The following is an 18,618-nucleotide window of genomic DNA, read 5'->3' as shown; positions in this document are numbered from 1 at the left end:
ACAACATGAAATTTTACAACTTAAACTAGCATTATCTTGTCATAAAATTTTATATTTTAAAAGATATTGCTGTTTCACGTATACTTTTCTGCATATTTCTACATGTTGTTTGAACCATATGGATTTTTCATTTCATTCTTTTACTCTTCATTAGGAAATCAGACCATTGTGCCACACTGACTTTATGCCTCCAAGAAATATAAAAATACATGTTTTCAAAATTAATAACATGCAAGAGTTTTATTCAATTCACAGTATGTATGAATTGCATTTTTGAATACATTAATAGATCCTGACAAAATAATGAACATCACATCATTGACCCTTGGGACAATAAGCAGCCACCCAGAACAACCTAGCAATACCCTAGAAACCACAGACGACCCTAGCAACCATATAGCAGCATTCTAAAATCACTCAGAACACCTTAGCAACCATGTAATGATATTCTGCCAACCAACCACAACACCCTCACATTGTGTGGCGGTGAGCACCGCTCTCACATTTTGTCCAAAAAAGTACAAATCTACTTACTAATCATCATACATGTGCTCTACGTGTCCATTAGCTCAAGTTACACCAGATAATGGAATTTGTCAAAGTGAAGAAACCTCAACTAGATGTAATTAACTTTTCACCTGCATGACCCAGACATTTCTCTTCATAAATATCAGGTTGTCCATGATAAGAAGTCTAAATGTAAAATTCCGACATGCAACATTAAACTAAAAATGTCAGATGTATGAGAGGTACCTCTATTTTGCTGTTGTACATCTTTCATTATTTATTCATTATTGTATTGACTGAAATGTATCCTGGGAGTGAAGACTGGAGACACTGCTTAAGAGAACACCCCTTCCCCCCTCCATTGCCCCTTTATAAATATAGGTGGCAAAGAGTGGGCCTAAAGACAACAGGATGGATCTACCTTTATGTCACAGCCAGCAAGTGTTTCGGAATTCACTACCCAGGGGATACAAGCCATCATAAGACGAAGTCTTGGCCAAATATCGACCTGCGCAGGGAGGTTACAAATTACAGCATAACTACTGAACAAACCCAGAGAGACACTGGCTTCCGCTGGCTTTCCTTATTTAGACGATAGACTGGAGAATTTGAAGATGGCAGATATAAACGGAAACACCATTTTTGCCATACGCTGCAAATTGAGCTTGGTCCGTGAATTGTTACATACCACAGTCCAACTATGCAATAAATGCATTCAAGTCAATCACATCATAGATGATGATTCACCCAAAAGAAGCTATAGTTCATAATAACAGCTTATAACGAACAATCGTGGCTGTAAAACCTGAGTCCATGGTGCTGGTACCCGTGGGATTAATAAGTAAACAGGAAACAGCCCTATTCCTGTCTCTGAGCTCCAGTGTTATCGGCGCCCCTTAACTCATCTTTGAACTGAGTCGAGGATCTTTGTACACAACATCTCCACCATGTTAGCCTGATCAGTCTAATCATCTCCAATAACCGTGGTTGTATATTGAGAAGCGAGCTGATTGTTCGGGGGCCATGGGGTTTCTTGCTATGCAACCAGCATTGGTTATTTTTAGAAGCACTCTCTACACCTGCAGTGATGGTTTGCCATACTAACCAATAGCATCCGAAGGATAAAATACAAAAATGTGAACAATAAGACTATGAAAAACAATTATTGCTACTGCATTAGGTAACGTTGCAATTTTGTAATAATGGACATTGTTTGGACACACTCAACTCTGACCGATAACAGAATACTTTCTGATTGAAATGCACACTGAAACATGCATTTAAACTTTTTTTTTTTTTGTATTGTAAGAACTATAGAAATTAACTTGAATTAATTCTAATAATTTAATTTGCTAAATTAAAAAAAAAGACTAATTCCTACTAAACAGAACATAGTAATCCTCATAATAACAGATTCTGTGTGGATAATCTGCACTGTAAAAAATACATTTTCAAAGTTGTAAATAAAGATTATTAGATTATGTTTTACACATTTATGTTTTCACATTTAATTCAGTGTGTTACTTGCTCTTTCTTTATAATTGTTTGTGAAATTTGGCAATTTCTGAGTAAAAATTATTTCTATACCATTTATTTTTTTCTGTGTGCATTAATCATGTAGTAGGCCTACTACACAAACTGAACAAACCATGGTATCAAAGTTACCTGAAGTCTGGATTCCGGTTGGGTTTAAGGCCATAGAAGCCAGCAGACAGTGTCATGAGCCATTTGGGAATGAAATTCCCATTTTTACACTCCAAATACGGAGCTGACCAGTGAATCTGAGTTTTGTCGGTAATATAACTTTCTCCATTGCGCACAGACGCGTCAAAAGAGGCAAAATCTTGACTCAGCACTCGTTTTTGGAGATGGGTCTTCTTTTTATGTTTATGCTCATGGTACCACTCGGTATCAGCCGTTCTGTTTTTCAATATATGGTGGGCAGTGCTGGATAAATCCTGGAGAATGATCTCTCCACCTGCCCGTGTGGCCTGAAGGTAAACAGGTGGCCCTTCAGGAGGGGACTCGGTGCTCAAGGTGACCACTGCTCGATGGATCTTGATGTCTCCCTCCAGGATACTCCTGACCAGAGCGTGGTACCACTCCATATCGCGTCTTGGGCTGTGATGTCTGGACTTGTTCGTTTGTAGGATCATGTTGAGGAAGTTTGTGGCGTGAAGAACCGTGTCCAGGACGCTGCGCATGGCGTGATGCGCGTCTCCGCGCGTCCTGCCCCGCCACACCGCCAGCTCATATCTCCTGGAGCAGTTGGCGTGTTTTAAGGTGGAGGAATCCCCCGTGTGCAGAAACGCAGTCACCACTCTGGGTACCTGTTCCTCAATCTTCAGCGCTAAACCCGAATGGGGTTTCCGGAGGTGCGCTTGCTGATTGTTGTGCGTATCGTAAATGGGTAGCTTTGCTTTTAGGTCCCGATCATGTTCCACATATCTATAATTTGATCCTATAACAAATCCCACTTGCAAGAGTAACGATATCCGGATTATGGCCATATCCTTCAGTCCAGCTCTTTTACCTTACCGGCTTCAGTTCACCAATTCTGATGCGAGAAATCACAGCTGGAATGAATCAAATCAGCACAGCATTTTCACCTGTGGATTTTCACGCATTTCCGATACCTGATTCCTGGCCAGAAGACAGTTATTGCATCGGTAATCCCTTTCCCCTCAGGTACATTGGCGTTGTTTGTGTAAGTGATGCTGGCTCGGTCTTGTATCTCCTTGCAGGAGCGCAGCAGATGTGCAGGATCCCCGACGCTCTCCTCCCAATATGATGCTGGACCACAACAGACGTGATCGAATGAGAGAGGTAAAAAAATCCTATTTATCGGAGGCAGGGAGTCAGTACTTCACACTTGGATGACAAACACACTCTGCCCTCTTTCGTCCACTCCAGTCTTAAAGCATGAGAACGGCAGAAACCATTTGCTATAACATCTAGTGATGTCCGATTCGCGTAGGAATCGTTCATTGAATCGGTTCTTTTAAACGAAGTATTTGAACCGGTTCGCAAATCAGACTCGTTCGGTCAGAGCGCTTATCCAGTTCACGGGTTACGAATCGGCTGCATTGAACTGTACTGTTCGAAAGAACCGATTCGGGGAAATGAGTCGGACTTCTCAACACTACTAACATCCCGTCTTCTTCATCACCTTATAGGGTTTGGGAAAGTGCCCTTGATTGGTGTATGGTCTTTTCTGCTGTCAGTCATTTGACGGAGGGCGTGTTTGTAGAACTGAAGGAGCTATCCAGTGCTGAAAGGAGAAAAACACACATTGAAAAACAAAAACAAAAAACTACGATATAGGCTACATCACATTAAGGTTTCGGTAAAAATAGACGCTCGATGAGCAGGAGTACATGTATAACAGCTCTGCTATAAACATACTGCATAAACGTCAACAGAGCGACGTTGTTTAAATTATGAGCTCGTATTGAGAGGGAACAATAAAAACGAATTGCCGTGGTTGTTCATCATAATAAACAGAACGCCTTGTTTTCCGTCTGCGCTGTTTTTTCTATTGTCGGTCAATGACAGAAGTATGACGGACGTTTTTCGCCGTTGTCGTGTCTCGCTGTTATTTCTAAACTCGTCTCGTTAAGACGCCCTTAGCTGTTCAAAACGTGCCTTAAAACCCCTGCGTAACTTCGGCTTCATACCGTTGCGCACCGTCGAACTGTTTTTAATTGTTGGTCTATGACATGTGTCAGACGGACGTCTTTGGTAGCGTCGCGTCGTGTCTACCTGTCTACATGTTTTTCAGTTTTATAATTTTTTTTAAATGTGTCTATATAGTTTTTATTATTTATAGTTTTAGTTTTGTATTTGTTATTGTAGTACTTAAACTAAACGCAAAGTAAATAAGAATGTTGCCTGGCAGCGTCTCGCGTTAAAATAGTTTTTTTTTTTTTTTTTCAGACGCCAGTCGAGTTAAAATAGTGCTCGAGCACCGCATCTCGAGATTTTCCATCATGTTGCGTTCCGTCTGGTTGTTTCTGATACAGACACATTCACACGGCGTCCTCACGTTTTGTCTGTGCCTTTGTTTATTTTGGTCTTTGTAGAAATGCGTCAGACGGACGTCTTGGAATTTGGATGCGGTCACGCTGTTACTTAAAGCGTCGCGTCAAGTTTTAAATAGTTTCAAAACGCGTCTCCACCACGCTGTTTGAACGCAAGACTGCGTCCTGTGCGAACGGCCCCTAACGCTGATTTAAATACAAATTTCAAGTCAATGCTGTGATACCTATCAAGCATTCATTCTTGAATTAAGCATAGCCTACACAAGCTGGACAGAGCTGTTTGCTTCGAGGAGACATCGAGTGCGCAACACTGCTTGTCGCTCACTGGGAGAAATACTGCAGTGAAGCGAACAGCACAGGATGAATGCATGCGACTGCGTGAGGATGTGAATCATGGTGCAATATGAGTCATCACCGCACGAGCGCTTGATCCAGATCTGTAAACAATGAGATGTTCAGAACGGATTCTAAACGCGTGCGTCAGGGGCGCAAATGACTCGAGCGTCTAAATGAACTGCATCGGCACACAGAGCAAACAATCGTGAGGCCGTCACTTTCTTCAGAGGTACACGGCTCCAGCTTACCAAAGGTCCTCATAGAAATTGTCTCTGAACCATATGTTCATAAATGGAAATATATGCACGTTATCAATAAATCTAAATCTGACAAGATCATTTGGCATTGGTATAATATACAGATCAGATATCCAAGCATGGTGCATGTTAACTTAGCTCCTGACAGGAGTTATTTAAAAGGGGCTTCTCACATGGGGAATCTTCACAAGGGGTATATAGATAAATTATATAGTAATTGTTGTAATTAGAAGGTTCTCTAAAACAAATGCTTGTTTTCTGTGGCAGTGACCTAGTATTTTTTGTTTCAAACACCTAAATTGGGATATTATTATCCTCCAAAACAAACAATGCAATATCATCATATCAACATCAAATGTGCAATATCATTGGAATACAGTAGCTCTTAAGTAATTCATTTTTTAAATTTAGATGAAAAGCCAAATTTTTTGTTGTTATTATTTTAGATATATATCAAATGACAACTTGCTGCATACGTGTGGAAGCACGTTTCTACCAAGTGTGTAAATGAGCTTTTTTTTTCTAATGAGAATATTCAGTGGGTTTTTCGTAGACAAAACATTGAGTAAATAAACTTAAAAATATAACCTACACTGAGTGTGTTAGCTAGCCTTGTAACCCCTATTTAAATCACACTTTTAACAATATTCGGTACTTAAACTGAACACGACACAACATACTCAGCTTTCGGCAAGCTTTTATTTGATATGCTCTGGCTTCCAGAATTTAGCAGAATGTAGTTTATTTGCCAATGCATTAGGTAACTTTGCCTTTTCTTGAATTGGTTGTTTAACAAAAACTGTAATTTCTTACAAAAAAGATTAATTATTCTTCATATATTTTTAACTTTCATTTATTTATTTATATGCATTTATTAATTTTATATTTGTTTATTTCCACATGTACACTGTAAAAAAAAGTTTGAAGTAGTAAATAAAACAGATTATTGGGGTATGTTTTACAAGAAAATACTGTTTCAGTTTTCTACTTCAAAATTTTACATTTAAATCAATGTGTTACTTGCCATTTCTTTGTCATTTTTTTTAAATTTGCGATCTGACTTTTTAAAAAAGATGCTAGCAAGTAGTAATACTGTCCAAATTGCTGTGGCATATTGCAGATCAACTGAAGAGTTCTTTTCACAGATACTAGCCTTTTTTGAGTAAAATTATATCCAATTTTACAATTTCACCTCCATGACAGTGTGACACTAAAACTCCAAAGAATTATGGTAAAATTGATTTAAACAGCTTTAGAGCTTAAATCATATCTCTATACAATTAACAATCTAGATATGTAAAATGTATATAGAATATAGCTTCTGAAATGATTGGCTCCTCACTTGATACACTGTAAAAAATTGGTAACCTACAATTGTTACCTTCAAGAGTTAATTCTAAATTCTGATTTTCCCTGTTAAAATTAGTTTTGTTGATATAAATTATTGTATTTGGGTTGATTCTGCGATATTAAATATTATTTTTGACTTGATTAAAACCAATTAATTTAGATGTTACCATTTATAGGATAACATTTTTCAGTGTACAATCAAAGTAAAAATTAACGCATTAACGATCTTATGGGACTGTTGTGTAACCTGTTTTATAGAGGCGAGGTGTTCAAGACTAATCTTCTGTGAGTCGTTCCTCCCCTCTGTTTCTTTGTCTTTTTAAGGAGTTTATAGAGTGTCATCAACAACCTGACCAGGTGCATTTGGCAGCCATGGGGATAGAATATGTCCATTTGCTGTAACATCTGCTGCACCTTACACTTTTTAATAATGAACAATGTATACAATAATTTAACATTGAACAATCTAGCCTTCTAGAATAAAAGTAATCTTGACAAACACAGCCAGAGATTTCAGTCTTTGCCTATTCAGACAGATAGGAGCTGTACTTGCATGACTGGTGTAAGAATTACAGAACCTCAGACACTTTGATCTTCTGAGACGGACAATACACACACAGTGCATTAACATGCAGACATCTGTTTCCACATCTCACTGAGACAAAATACGGGAAAACGTCTCTCACATATGCATTGGTTCCTCCTCATCCCCTTCCTTCCCCTCACCCATCCTTCCCTTCACTCAGCTCACTCAGAATGGTCAATAGTAGAATATAATGTTCTACATCAGGTATTTAAGTGACTACTGCAAGAAGATCAGGGCGATTCTGCAGCCAGAATGAGCCCATAGTATGAAGTGTGTCCAGGTATGCATCTTACTCTTAGATTCATCTTTGAGAATTTGATGTTTTGTATTGATTTGATATCTTTGAATTGGCTATGTAATTGGCATAATACATATTTACCTGACTGATAATAAATTGTTACATTTGATTTTATTCTGTTTTACTCTGTAATTATTGACTCTAGTAGATTACGTTGTATCCTTGTTACCGCATTTCTTGCGTCAGGTTAGTAACGGACTAAAATTCAGTTGAGATGGAGCATATAGGGCACACCAACTGTATTTTAGAGATCCGGCTAACACTTGGTATTAATTCAAGTGTACTTAGATTGTAAGGGCTTATAGGATATTTCCATTTAGGTCAACTGGATGTTGTTCGACCAACCTAAATAGGGTGAGCCATGACCTCTGTTTATTGTAATGTTACTTTAGCTTAGTGTACATGGGAAACCATGGCATGACCACACCAAAGCTACTATCAGGGAAAGTAATGTTGGTCGGCTTATATCTATAGTAGTGGTCGTGACCTCTGACTAGAAATAATGTTGCTTCATTCAAGTGTATACAAATCTATGGGGGCTAAATAAAAGTACTTTTAGAATGAGCAAGCATAGGAGCGGCCGTCTAAAGTATTAGCCAATTACCTCTGTCTAATAACCAAGACTGACGAGAATGTGATCATAAGATACGCTAACGGCCGAAGCGATATCTTTGAGCCACATGAGCACCCGAATGAACGAGTACAATAATATTAAAGAATAAATAGAATAATCAGATGTTTCGATAATTTACCCTATAAATGATCAATAATAATTGGCATTCTAACTCAAATGCGAGGTCATAATAAAATGGAGTCAGATTAGATAATAAAATGGAGTCAGATTAGAATTAAACTTAAATGGCCGCTGAGTGAACTGATTTACCTTAAAAGGATTTGTAAAAATGATAAATTCAGATTAGGACTCTCTAAAAGGTTTTGTTATGGGAATGACTGATATCTGCTATTGTCAAATATTAGGTTTGTGTCCAAAAGCTATCTGGGAGAGTGTACTGCAGTCATATTTGCAAATAGTATATATTTTTATAGATTCGGAAGTCACAGCTTCTAAAGCAATCACTCAGTTTATTGATAATCTAGAGTTTACATTGGTTATTCCACACTATAAAGTTGCAAATTTACATTACATTTATGTCATATGACAGCATTCTTGTGCTACTGAGGTATATTCACCTTTCATTCACACCAGTGGCCTGGGTTATGTTACTTTTTTTTTTCTAAATTACATTTTCGAAATTAGGTATATAAATTCCTTGTGGAATTTGGGAATTTATTTATTTATTTTAAGTGATATGACATATGTAATTCTTAATGTCCAATTTTTATCCTTAGATTTCCCAATGACATGCTTGAATGAATGATGCTTTCTTAGCAGAGACCACTAATAAACAGCCTATAGGGTGTCAAAATCCCATTATAATTGCATTTTGAGGGTGCATGTAAACAAACTCATTGAGAAAACGTGCCTCTACATTTTTGCAAAACTCCAAAAACATACCTATAGAGACAATTCACTGCAGTAACTGATTATCGATTAATAAAGACTTATTTTTGCATGGTTCCTTGTACAATACTATATTATGACCTCACAACACTTTTATCATAGAGCATGATTTGTAATGTAATACATTTCAATGTTTTTATCATACAACCATATGAATGGCTTTCTGATGTGGTAAACTTAGTCAGTAGCCCACCTGGTACAGATTGCACTTGAATTGCAGAGCGCTCGGGAACGAGTCCCATGAAATAAGAATCAAGTTGAAGACTTGTAGACTTGTAGAAGCAAGCTACTATGGCATGGTTGGTTCAGCAAATGCATTTTATTTCCCGTTTGTTTTTGTTAACACAGTCAGTTAGGTTTAGGGCAGGGTTTAGTTTAGGTGCTGAGTTATATTCAAATGTGATTAACCTTTCAGCACCACTCACTGAAGTTTCATTTCCGAACTTCCACGACACGTACAACGACCAACTTAATGTCAAATTCACGTTTCAATTCAGATAAAACTGAACGCACTTTTAGCACCACTCACAATGTGTTGCGAAAGGTGCATGAAGCAACGTATTATCAACCACTGGGACCTAGGATGACAGACAGCACATATTGGATTTGATATGTTGCTTCAGTTTACATAAAAAATAAACAATATATACAATATTTTAATAAAAAATAATAAATTTCAACCTGTGTCAATAGACAATAAGCAGGACCATAACATATCTGCTAAATGAACCTGGTAAGAACATGCAACCTGAATATCACAGAGAAACTAAAGAATACAGACTAAAGTACATTCAGTTTCTATGGACAGTCCGGGTCATGGCACCAACCTGAAGGCAACTTATTTTTTGGAATAAAATATATCTGAGTACTCTGTGTTGAATTGTCCTTAGTAAAAGCATAGTTATCATAAGCCGTGCTTTTGTTTTCAATCATAATGACTTTTGGAATAACATCAGGCACAGTCGTTGTTTTCTTCTTAGCTTTGGTTGAACTGCAGGACAGTAAGGTCAGAAACACAGGGATGAAGATGATGCTGTGAGCCAAACCAAAAAGCATAACGAGGAACATAATCTTAAAGAAGGTCCTGAAAATGTGATTCTTGGATGCAGCCAAAATGAGCACGCCTATTATTGTTGAGGCAGCTCCTTGTAGCACGGGATAGCCCAGAGAAAACAATGCATCAACTGCCCGCTCATTGGCAGTCAGTTTTTTGCTCGAAACAAATGCATATGAAATATGCGCAGAGAAGTCGACAGTGAAGCCAATGCACACCACCAAGATGATCATTGAAATGGAATCTAGGTTGATGCCCCATAAAGCCATGAAACCAGTGACACCGGTGACGACTGAGCCGATGGAGAACGTGACCCACAGGGAACAGATCGGGTTTGGGATTAATAACAAGGCAACGACCAACATGACAGCTGTGGTGAAGCCCACATTCTGAATGGTGCTGGTCACTATGACCGAATATTGATCCAAGTAGATGAACAAGGGGTGAAACACTAGAAGTTTAGCTGCACTACAGCTTTGAGCTGTGTTTCTGAGTTCATCGAACATCATTATCTCCATACTGGCATTGGAAATATCCAAAGTCTGGACAAAAAATCTTGAAGCATTGATTTTGCTTTCTGTGATATTAACGTCAAGCTTAAACTCTGGATAGAGCAGGAAAAAAGAGGATAAATTCTCAATGAAGACATTTTCGTTGTCTAGACTTAGGCTTTTGCTTTGAGCAAATTGTAAGTAAAAGTCTAACCAGGAGACAGTCAGATTTTGATTGACAAATGTCAAGTTGTGGAGTTTTTCCATGCAGTGATTTAGTTCGGATCTGCTGTTCTTATTCCAGTATGGAAACTCTTCTGTCACTACAACCATGATATTTGGACCATACCTGGAGAAGAATTTCCGATCATCATCATAATAATTTACGACATATGAATCATCAGCTGCCAGGTCCCTCATATTAATGCCCTGTTGTAAATTAAGACATCCATAAATGCCTCCAGCCAAATAACCCAAATACAACAACATCACACAGACTTTGGTCCAGGGCTTGGTCAGGAATGGACCATAATAGGACTTAAAGAAGTGTGCTATGGGCTGTTGTTTCTCAGCACCGGTTTCTTGGTCATAGTCGCCACCTACACAGCAGAGACGATACGCCGGGGACTTTCCTTCAGGAGTCTGTGTTGGGAGTTTGCAGCAGGTCAGCCAGTGTCTGTTACTCTGCTCCCTCCTGCCGTTTAGGGCTAGAACGCTTCCAAAGAAGAGGATGTTATAAATGTAACAGAAAATAATGGATGTGCTGGTGTACAAGCAGAAGGCCTGAACTGAGCGAAATTCACTCATGAGCCCAATGTAGAAGCCAAGTACATCAGTCAATGTAGTGATAGTTATGGACATAGCGGCTTCTTTGAAGGTTTCAGCCATTCTCTTCTCCACTGGATCCTTTACTTTAGTCTGCTGCCAGTTAGAAATCATGATGAACATGTCATCAACACCAATGCCTGTAAGAAAAGATTGCTATTAGTTAACTAAATCTGAAACCTCTAAAGTTTTATATTAAACATTTCGGAAATATTTTGAAAACTATGTATACAGTCATTTGCAATTAAACAACTGTTAGAAGAAATTAATAACAAAGTCCGGTTTATGTGTAAAAAAAATAAATAAATATGCCAATGCAACAAAAAAAAGTTTTAGGGTCGATAAGATTTGTTAATGTTTTTGAAAGAAGTCTCTTATGCTCCCCATAACAGCTTCTCCTATTTGATCTATAATACAGTAAAAAGGGTGAAATTGTGAAATATGATTACTATTTGAAATATGAACAATATTTGAAATGTAATTTATCCCTTGGATGCAAAGCTGAATTTTCAGCATCATTACTCCAGTCTTCAGTGTCACATGATCCTTCAGAAATCATCATCATCAATTCTAATACGCTGATTTGCTAAGTAACATTTCTTATTATTATCAATGTTAAAGCAGTTGTGCTGCTTAATATTTATGTATCGAAATTTATTTGAAATAGATTTTTTGTAACATTATAAATATCTTTACTGTCACTTTTTGAATAATTTAATGTGTCCTTGCTGCATGAAAGTATTAATTTCCTTTGAAAAGGAAAAACATTTAAACGGTAGTGTAGGTGCAATTCAATGGCATTCAAGGTACAACAAGTCTTTTTTTTTTTTTTTTAGCTTGACAGCACTCATTCCCTTTCACTTTTGTTGTATGGAAGAGAGTAGTATGGATATTCTGCTAAACATCTCATTTTGTTTTACTCAAAAACAATATTAGAACATTAACTAAAAATAGGATTTTGCATAAATTGTTTTATGCAGTGCATAAAAATAAGCAATGGCTTTCCACAGACACACGCTTACCCAGAATGAGGAAAGGCGAATTAGCCACTGTTATTGCAAACGGCACTTGAAGAAAGAGCAGCAAGCCAAAGCTGGAGAGCACAGCCAGACCCGCAGACAGAACTCCCATGAAAGAGACCCAGATCTTGTTCCTCACATTATCAAGACTGAAATGAAACCAGAAATCTTAAATCAAACCAGACATAATTATTAGTCAAAAAGGCAGTTAATTGAATTATCCAAAGTCTATATACATGGACTGAATCCACTAGTGAAACACAAACACACACACAAATATATATATATATATATATATATATATATATATATATACACAGACACCAATGCAGCATTTTTGATCAAAAATACAGTAAAACATCGTTAAATTTATATAAAAAAAACATGTTTCTGTTTTATTATTAGAGTTTATGCAAGTTTATGATCAGACATAAGTGTACATAACGATGTTCCATATTTTATTAAATATAGACTACACAAGATTTTTGTTTTCTTTTTTTTACTTTATGATTATTCCATGTGGTGTCTGAATATGTGTGATATCTGTTGCTTACCGCATACAGGATAACACTGAGAAGGAGATTGCAAGTGAGTAAGTTATTGAAAACAGAGGAATGCCATCTGTTGTGTGTTTCTCTATCTCCTCTTGTCTGGAGAGCGAGGTAAAATGAGACACCTGCAGATTGAGAAAGTTATCTAGATATATGCTACTTACAGTACATATGGAAATATGGTATAATATGGTATAAAGTACTGATTTTACAGATCATTTGGTCTACAATATGCTTCCATGCATGAATCAGCCCCTTTACACGGCTACTTACCTTGAGTCCTATGCTGAGCGTTTTTTTGGATAGAACATTTTGGAACTGCTGAAGCCATTGAGAGGCTCCAGGTTTATCCTGCAAAAAGTAGAAAAGTCTGATGGCGCGTGCCTGCTGGATCACGCCTCCTCTTTCTTCAACACCTCCTACTGTAGAACCAAGAAATACATCTTTCGCTTTCCACTTATTTATTGGAAATGATAAATTGATGAATTTATCATCAACAATGTCCAGTATAGGATTTGAGACACAGTTCCAATTTTCTTTGGCACAAATATCTTTGAAGCTTATCTGAGTTTGATTGACATTGACAGAAAGACTATGCACTTGCTTGTCAAGCTCACTGATTTCCTCAAACAGGGCATCTGTTAGAATGTTTCCTTCCACAATAGAAAATATCATCACTGCATAGTTTCCCTCAGCATAGAGTCTTTGACTTGAAAACAATGAATCGTTACTTGGAAAAGTTTCTTTTATAAAATGTCTGGTTTGCTTGGAAGGTCCGTTGATAGGTGTGAACTGATTCTCAACGTCATTGTCCTCGTGGACTTTGAGAAAGTTCAGTCCTCCTCCCAGAGCAGCAGATATCATCAGAGGAATTACAAAAAAACAAAATGGATAAGAACCAACCAGATGGCCAAGTTTCTCAAAAAGCTTAGAAATAGGTTTCTCAATGCAGTCTGTACGATAACACGCCATAGTCTTCATGGAAAGGGGAAAACAGAGGCAAGACTAGAGTGAAATCTGACATGTTCTGAATGATGTTCTCATCTGTTCTATTTATTACTCCACACATTTGCTTAAACCCTGCCCAGAGGTGTGTTCATACAGTATAAGGAGGATGATTTTGTAATAATTGTCCAGGTTTACATGGATAAATACTGGCATTGTTTATATTTCCTCAGATAAATTTCATGACTCCAGGACTTTTGAACTATGAGTGGAGGAAGTTTTTATGTACGGAGTCAGATGGTCACAACAGTTATTCATTTACAACAGAAAAGGTTAAATGTCTAAAAGTAAATGCAATATGATGAGCCAAGTTGCATGTGAAATTGGTGTTATTCAGGCCTCTGACTGGCTGATCATTAAAAATATAGTTTAAAGTGAGTTAAAAAAAGAACTAGTGTGGGCTTACTTCCCCAATTTGCAGGTTACAGACTGAAGTACAAACTAGAGTTCAAGAGTTTTCTTAAGGCAAAACGCTAGAGGCAAAATCATTTTGGTTGTCAACAAAATGAAACAAGAATGTTGAACCTGGCTTTATCCAGATTTCTGTTCTGGAAATGTATGCCAATTAGTGCATATTTAATTTGATAATGTGCATAATTTGCATATTTAAACATAAAATTTCTGGGGAAAAAAAGTTTGCAATTCTAAATGTAATCAATCCACTGGGGAAGTATGATATCTAATAGAAAATATAGCATGTCGATCACATTTAGTAAAGTAACATATATAAAAATGATTATTACCATTATTAATCATCCATCATTCATTCATTCATTCATTATACATGACATACGGTTATATTTTACTGTTACATTTTACTGTCTACGTTTATTCAATGAACCATAAATAATTATTGCACATGCACATGTGGAACAGTCCTTAAAGACACTTATGGTTTACAGGTGGCAGGCAATAAAGGTCACAGTTACGGGAACGTAGGACAATAAAGAGAAAAATACCAGAAGAAAGATGGCAAGTAAAAGTCAAGTAACATAGTTAAAAATTATTATACATGACATATTGTTACATCTTAACCTTCAATTATCTAATAACTTTGAACAATTTAGGTATCTATTTTATAACTCCAATTCCAGAAGAGTTGGGACGTTTTGTAAAATGCAATAAAAACAAGAATCTGTGATTTGTTAATGCTCTTTAACTTTAATTTAACTGACAAATGTACAAAGAAAAGATTTCCAAAGCTCTCACTGACCAACTTAAATATATTTTGTAAATATAAATAATATTAGATTTTTATGGCTGTAACACACTCAAAAAAGTTGGGACAGAGGCAAAATAAAAGTGAAAAGGTTATAGAATATCCAAGTTAAACAGTTTTGAAACAGTTCACAGTAAGCAGGTGATTTGGTAATAGGAGAGGGTATAATGTTTGGGTATAAAAGGAGCATCTCAGTCTTTGCAAGCAAAGCTGGATCATGGCTCATCACTTTGTACCAAATTTCATGAGAGAAGTGTCAAGCAAATCAAAAATTACTTTTCTCAATGCAAAATTGCAAGGAATTTAGGTCTTTCAGCAACTACCATGCATAATATTATGAAAAGATTCAGAGAATCCAGAGAAATCTTAATCTGTGTAGGGCAAGGCAGGAAACCTCAGTTGAATGTGCATGACCTTTGAGCCCTCAGATGGCATTGCATAAGAAGCCATCATGCTGCGATGTTAAATATAGCCACATGGGCTCAGGAGTACGTTGGTAAACCGATGTCACTTAACACAGTCTGCCGCTGCATCAATAAATGCAACTTGAATCTCTGGTACTCCAGGTGAAAGCTATACAATGATTCTATGCAGTGACTATGCAGTTCTCTGGGCCAGAGCTCATCTCACATAGTCAAAAAGACACATTTCAACTTGTTTATGGGGAAAATGGATGTTGAGTTCTCAGTCCCAAAGACCAAAGGGACCATCCAGACTTTCATCAGCGACAGATGCAAAAGCAAACATATGTCATGGTATGGGGGTGCAGCAGAGCAAACAGCATGGGTGACTGGCATATGTGCGAAGGTGTCATTGACATGGAGGCATATATTGAAATTGTACAGAGACATATACTGCCATCAAGATGACATCTTTCATGGGAAGTCCATGGTTATTAGATCAAGACAATGCCAGGTCTCATTCTGCAGGTGCTACAACAGCGTGGTTTCGTAGACACAGAGTGAATGTGCTAGATCAATCCAGATCTGTCTCCTATTGAAAATGTATGACCAGTTATGAAAAGGAGAATCATACAACGACGGTCAGAGACTGCTGAGAATCTTTAGTCTTGTATCAAGTGAGATTGGACAAAAAGTTTGCTTGCAAAACTTTAACAATTAGTATTCTCAATACCCAAACAATTAAACATTGCAATTAAAAGGAAAGTTGATGTGACAGTGTTAAACATGCCTTTGTCCTAACTTTTTTGGAGTGTGTTGCAGCCATCGAAATAAAAAAAATATATATATTTACAAAATAAAATTAAGTTGGCCACTGAAAATATTGGCATTTTTTCTTTGTACTTTAGTCAATTAAATAAATGTTAAAGAGAATGAACAAATCACATATTCTTGATTTTATGACATTTCACAAAACGTCCCAACTCTTCTGGAATTGGGGTAGTAAGTATATTTTATTTCTTTCATCCAAACACACCAAGAATATCTTTTTTTTTAGGATATTGCATTTTAAAGATAATTTTGTAAAATCCATATAAGCTTTACAGACAGTTTTGACAAGTCTACGCTTTTAACATGGAATTGGGCTACTTTTAAATTGTTTCTGTGCCTTGATTTTCCCCCCATTGGTTAACGGTTTGACATATTGCATAAATTATACTTGACTAAAATGCTTGTATTCAAATATTTTATATTTTCCAAATGATAAAACGTTTTGTGAAGGAGGGCCACTGGCAGGGAGCCTTTGAACTGTGTTTATGATCACTACAATATAGTGGTTTTCATTTTGCATAACACTGACTGTAAAATATGTAGTTTAGGTATGGAAATATCATCATATCATTTATGATATTTGGAATATGGTCATTGGGCCATTTATGATTGACCATTGGGCCAGTTTTGTTACACAAACCTGGCATTCCTGTTTATAGATCTTTATTGGAAAGGGTTAAACAATGTTTTCCATGTTTATTCAGTAAACCATAAAAAAAAATATTGCACATGCACCTGTAGAACAGTACTTAAGACACTTACTCTTTACAGGCGGCAGGCATGGTCACAGTTACAGGAACTTAGATAATAATAATAATAAAAAAAAAGAAAAACCATGGCCATACCAAACACGATGCCCAGAATGTTTATATAGTTTATATTTATATGCATGATTATTCTCTTTATTTATTCATTGACTGTATTTTATGGTACCGAGAAACTGACTTTTCTTTTATGGTAAAGAGAAACTGACGTGAAGTAATCAATGGGACATTTTGCAATAATTACAAACATTACAAAAAATAATTGAAGGAAGCAATCAAAATTATTTTGTAATAAATCTTGTGTGCAGATACTTTCTTCAAAGAAAGATTTATTGTATAGGGATATCATAGCCAGTGCTTGTTTTGCCTCAAGGCATTTTGGGCGATCATGACACTAAAACAAAAAGCAAAATGTCATTACTTCAGAACATGTACAAAGTGAATTTTATAAAAAAAATTACAACAAAACCATTTTAGAATGACTTTATGATAATTTTTCATACAAACTACAATTTGTCAATTTGAAGTAAAAAAAAAAAAACTACAACAAATGAATTCCACCTGAACTGTTCACACTGAAGCCAACTGGGGGAAAATAAATAAATAAAAATACAAAAATGATAAAAATCAGATACATGCAGGGTTGGGAGGGTTACTTTTCAAATGTATTCCGTTACAGTTACAAATTACTTCATTAAAAAAGTATTCAGTAATGTAATCCAAGTACCATAATATAAAAGTAATGTAATCTGATTACTTTTGGATTACTTCAAGTTACATATGTAAATAAGTCAAAAAGCAATATCTAAGTACTTTTATTTAGCTATGACTTTAAAATTAAAACTAATAAAAACTATAGTAAAAACTATTTGAAACAATTAAAAATCGTGTCTTGTTTCACCATCTAGATATTACATCACGTATATTTATATAAAAGGCTATGCAGACATCTAGTGGCTATACAGTTTAGTATTACAGTTTTATTTTTATTTGTTTTATTTATATAGGCTACAAGTAAAAATAAATATAGTTTGTAGCGAATCAGCTCAAAGGGGAAATATGAATAATTAATCATAACTAGTTATAATTAATTATAAATATTTAGATCCGCTGTAAGCATTCATTTGACCTCTCAGCGTCAACTGTCTGTTAATTCTAAGAACGTTAATTTTTTGGTTAAGGAAAATAACTTTCTTACTGTACAATACTACACAGAGCATGTAGCATAAATCTGCATGATTAGCTATGACTTTAAAATTAAAACTAAAAAAAACTATAGTAAAAACTATTTGAAACAATTAAAAATCGTGTCTTGTTTCACCATCTAGATATTACATCACGTATATTTATATAAAAGGCTATGCAGACATCTAGTGGCTATACAGTTTAGTATTACAGTTTTATTTTTATTTGTTTTATTTATATAGGCTACAAGTAAAAATAAATATAGTTTGTAGCGAATCAGCTCAAAGGGGAAATATGAATAATTAATCATAACTAGTTATAATTAATTATAAATATTTAGATCCGCTGTAAGCATTCATTTGACCTCTCAACGTCAA

General features: G+C 36.1%; 2 protein-coding genes across 2 annotated transcripts in view; both read right to left on the bottom strand.

Moving 5' to 3' along the window:
- The window catches only part of LOC107755705 (probable G-protein coupled receptor 158), a gene marked incomplete at its 3' end in the record, with an annotated part of 89,226 nt that extends 85,822 nt beyond the window's left edge, over positions 1-3,404 (bottom strand). The window contains exon 1 of the mRNA XM_016572589.1: positions 2,173-3,404. Within this exon, the coding sequence (XP_016428075.1) occupies positions 2,173-3,017 (845 nt within the window). The remainder of the gene's footprint in view (positions 1-2,172) is intronic.
- A 6,168-nt stretch (positions 3,405-9,572) lies between these two features.
- On the bottom strand, positions 9,573-13,808 carry LOC107755704 (patched domain-containing protein 3-like). The gene is made up of 5 exons (XM_016572588.1): positions 13,110-13,808; positions 12,840-12,961; positions 12,289-12,434; positions 9,766-11,406; positions 9,573-9,577 (listed from the first exon to the last, which is right to left on the bottom strand). Exons 1-5 carry the CDS (start codon positions 13,806-13,808, stop codon positions 9,573-9,575), a joined length of 2,613 nt encoding a protein of 870 aa, XP_016428074.1.
- Between the last annotated feature and the right edge of the window lie 4,810 nt (positions 13,809-18,618).

This window comes from Sinocyclocheilus rhinocerous, unplaced genomic scaffold (assembly GCF_001515625.1).
Source record: "Sinocyclocheilus rhinocerous isolate Xijiao unplaced genomic scaffold, SAMN03320098_v1.1 scaffold1193, whole genome shotgun sequence".
Classification (NCBI taxonomy): Eukaryota; Metazoa; Chordata; class Actinopteri; order Cypriniformes; family Cyprinidae; genus Sinocyclocheilus; species Sinocyclocheilus rhinocerous.
The sequence above is the reverse complement of the archived record's forward strand: the minus strand, read 5'-3'. Positions and strand labels throughout refer to the sequence as shown.

Bases quoted from the DNA above. Each gene is read 5' to 3' on its own strand.
- LOC107755704 (XM_016572588.1), bottom strand. From the start codon at position 13,808: ATGGCGTGTTATCGTACAGACTGCATTGAGAAACCTATTTCTAAGCTT. The intron at 12,962-13,109 runs GTAAGTAGCCGT...CTCAATCTGCAG, and splicing joins CGCTCAGCATAGGACTCAAG to GTGTCTCATTTTACCTCGCT. The intron at 11,407-12,288 runs GTAAGCGTGTGT...CTTTTCTTACAG, and splicing joins TTCGCCTTTCCTCATTCTGG to GCATTGGTGTTGATGACATG.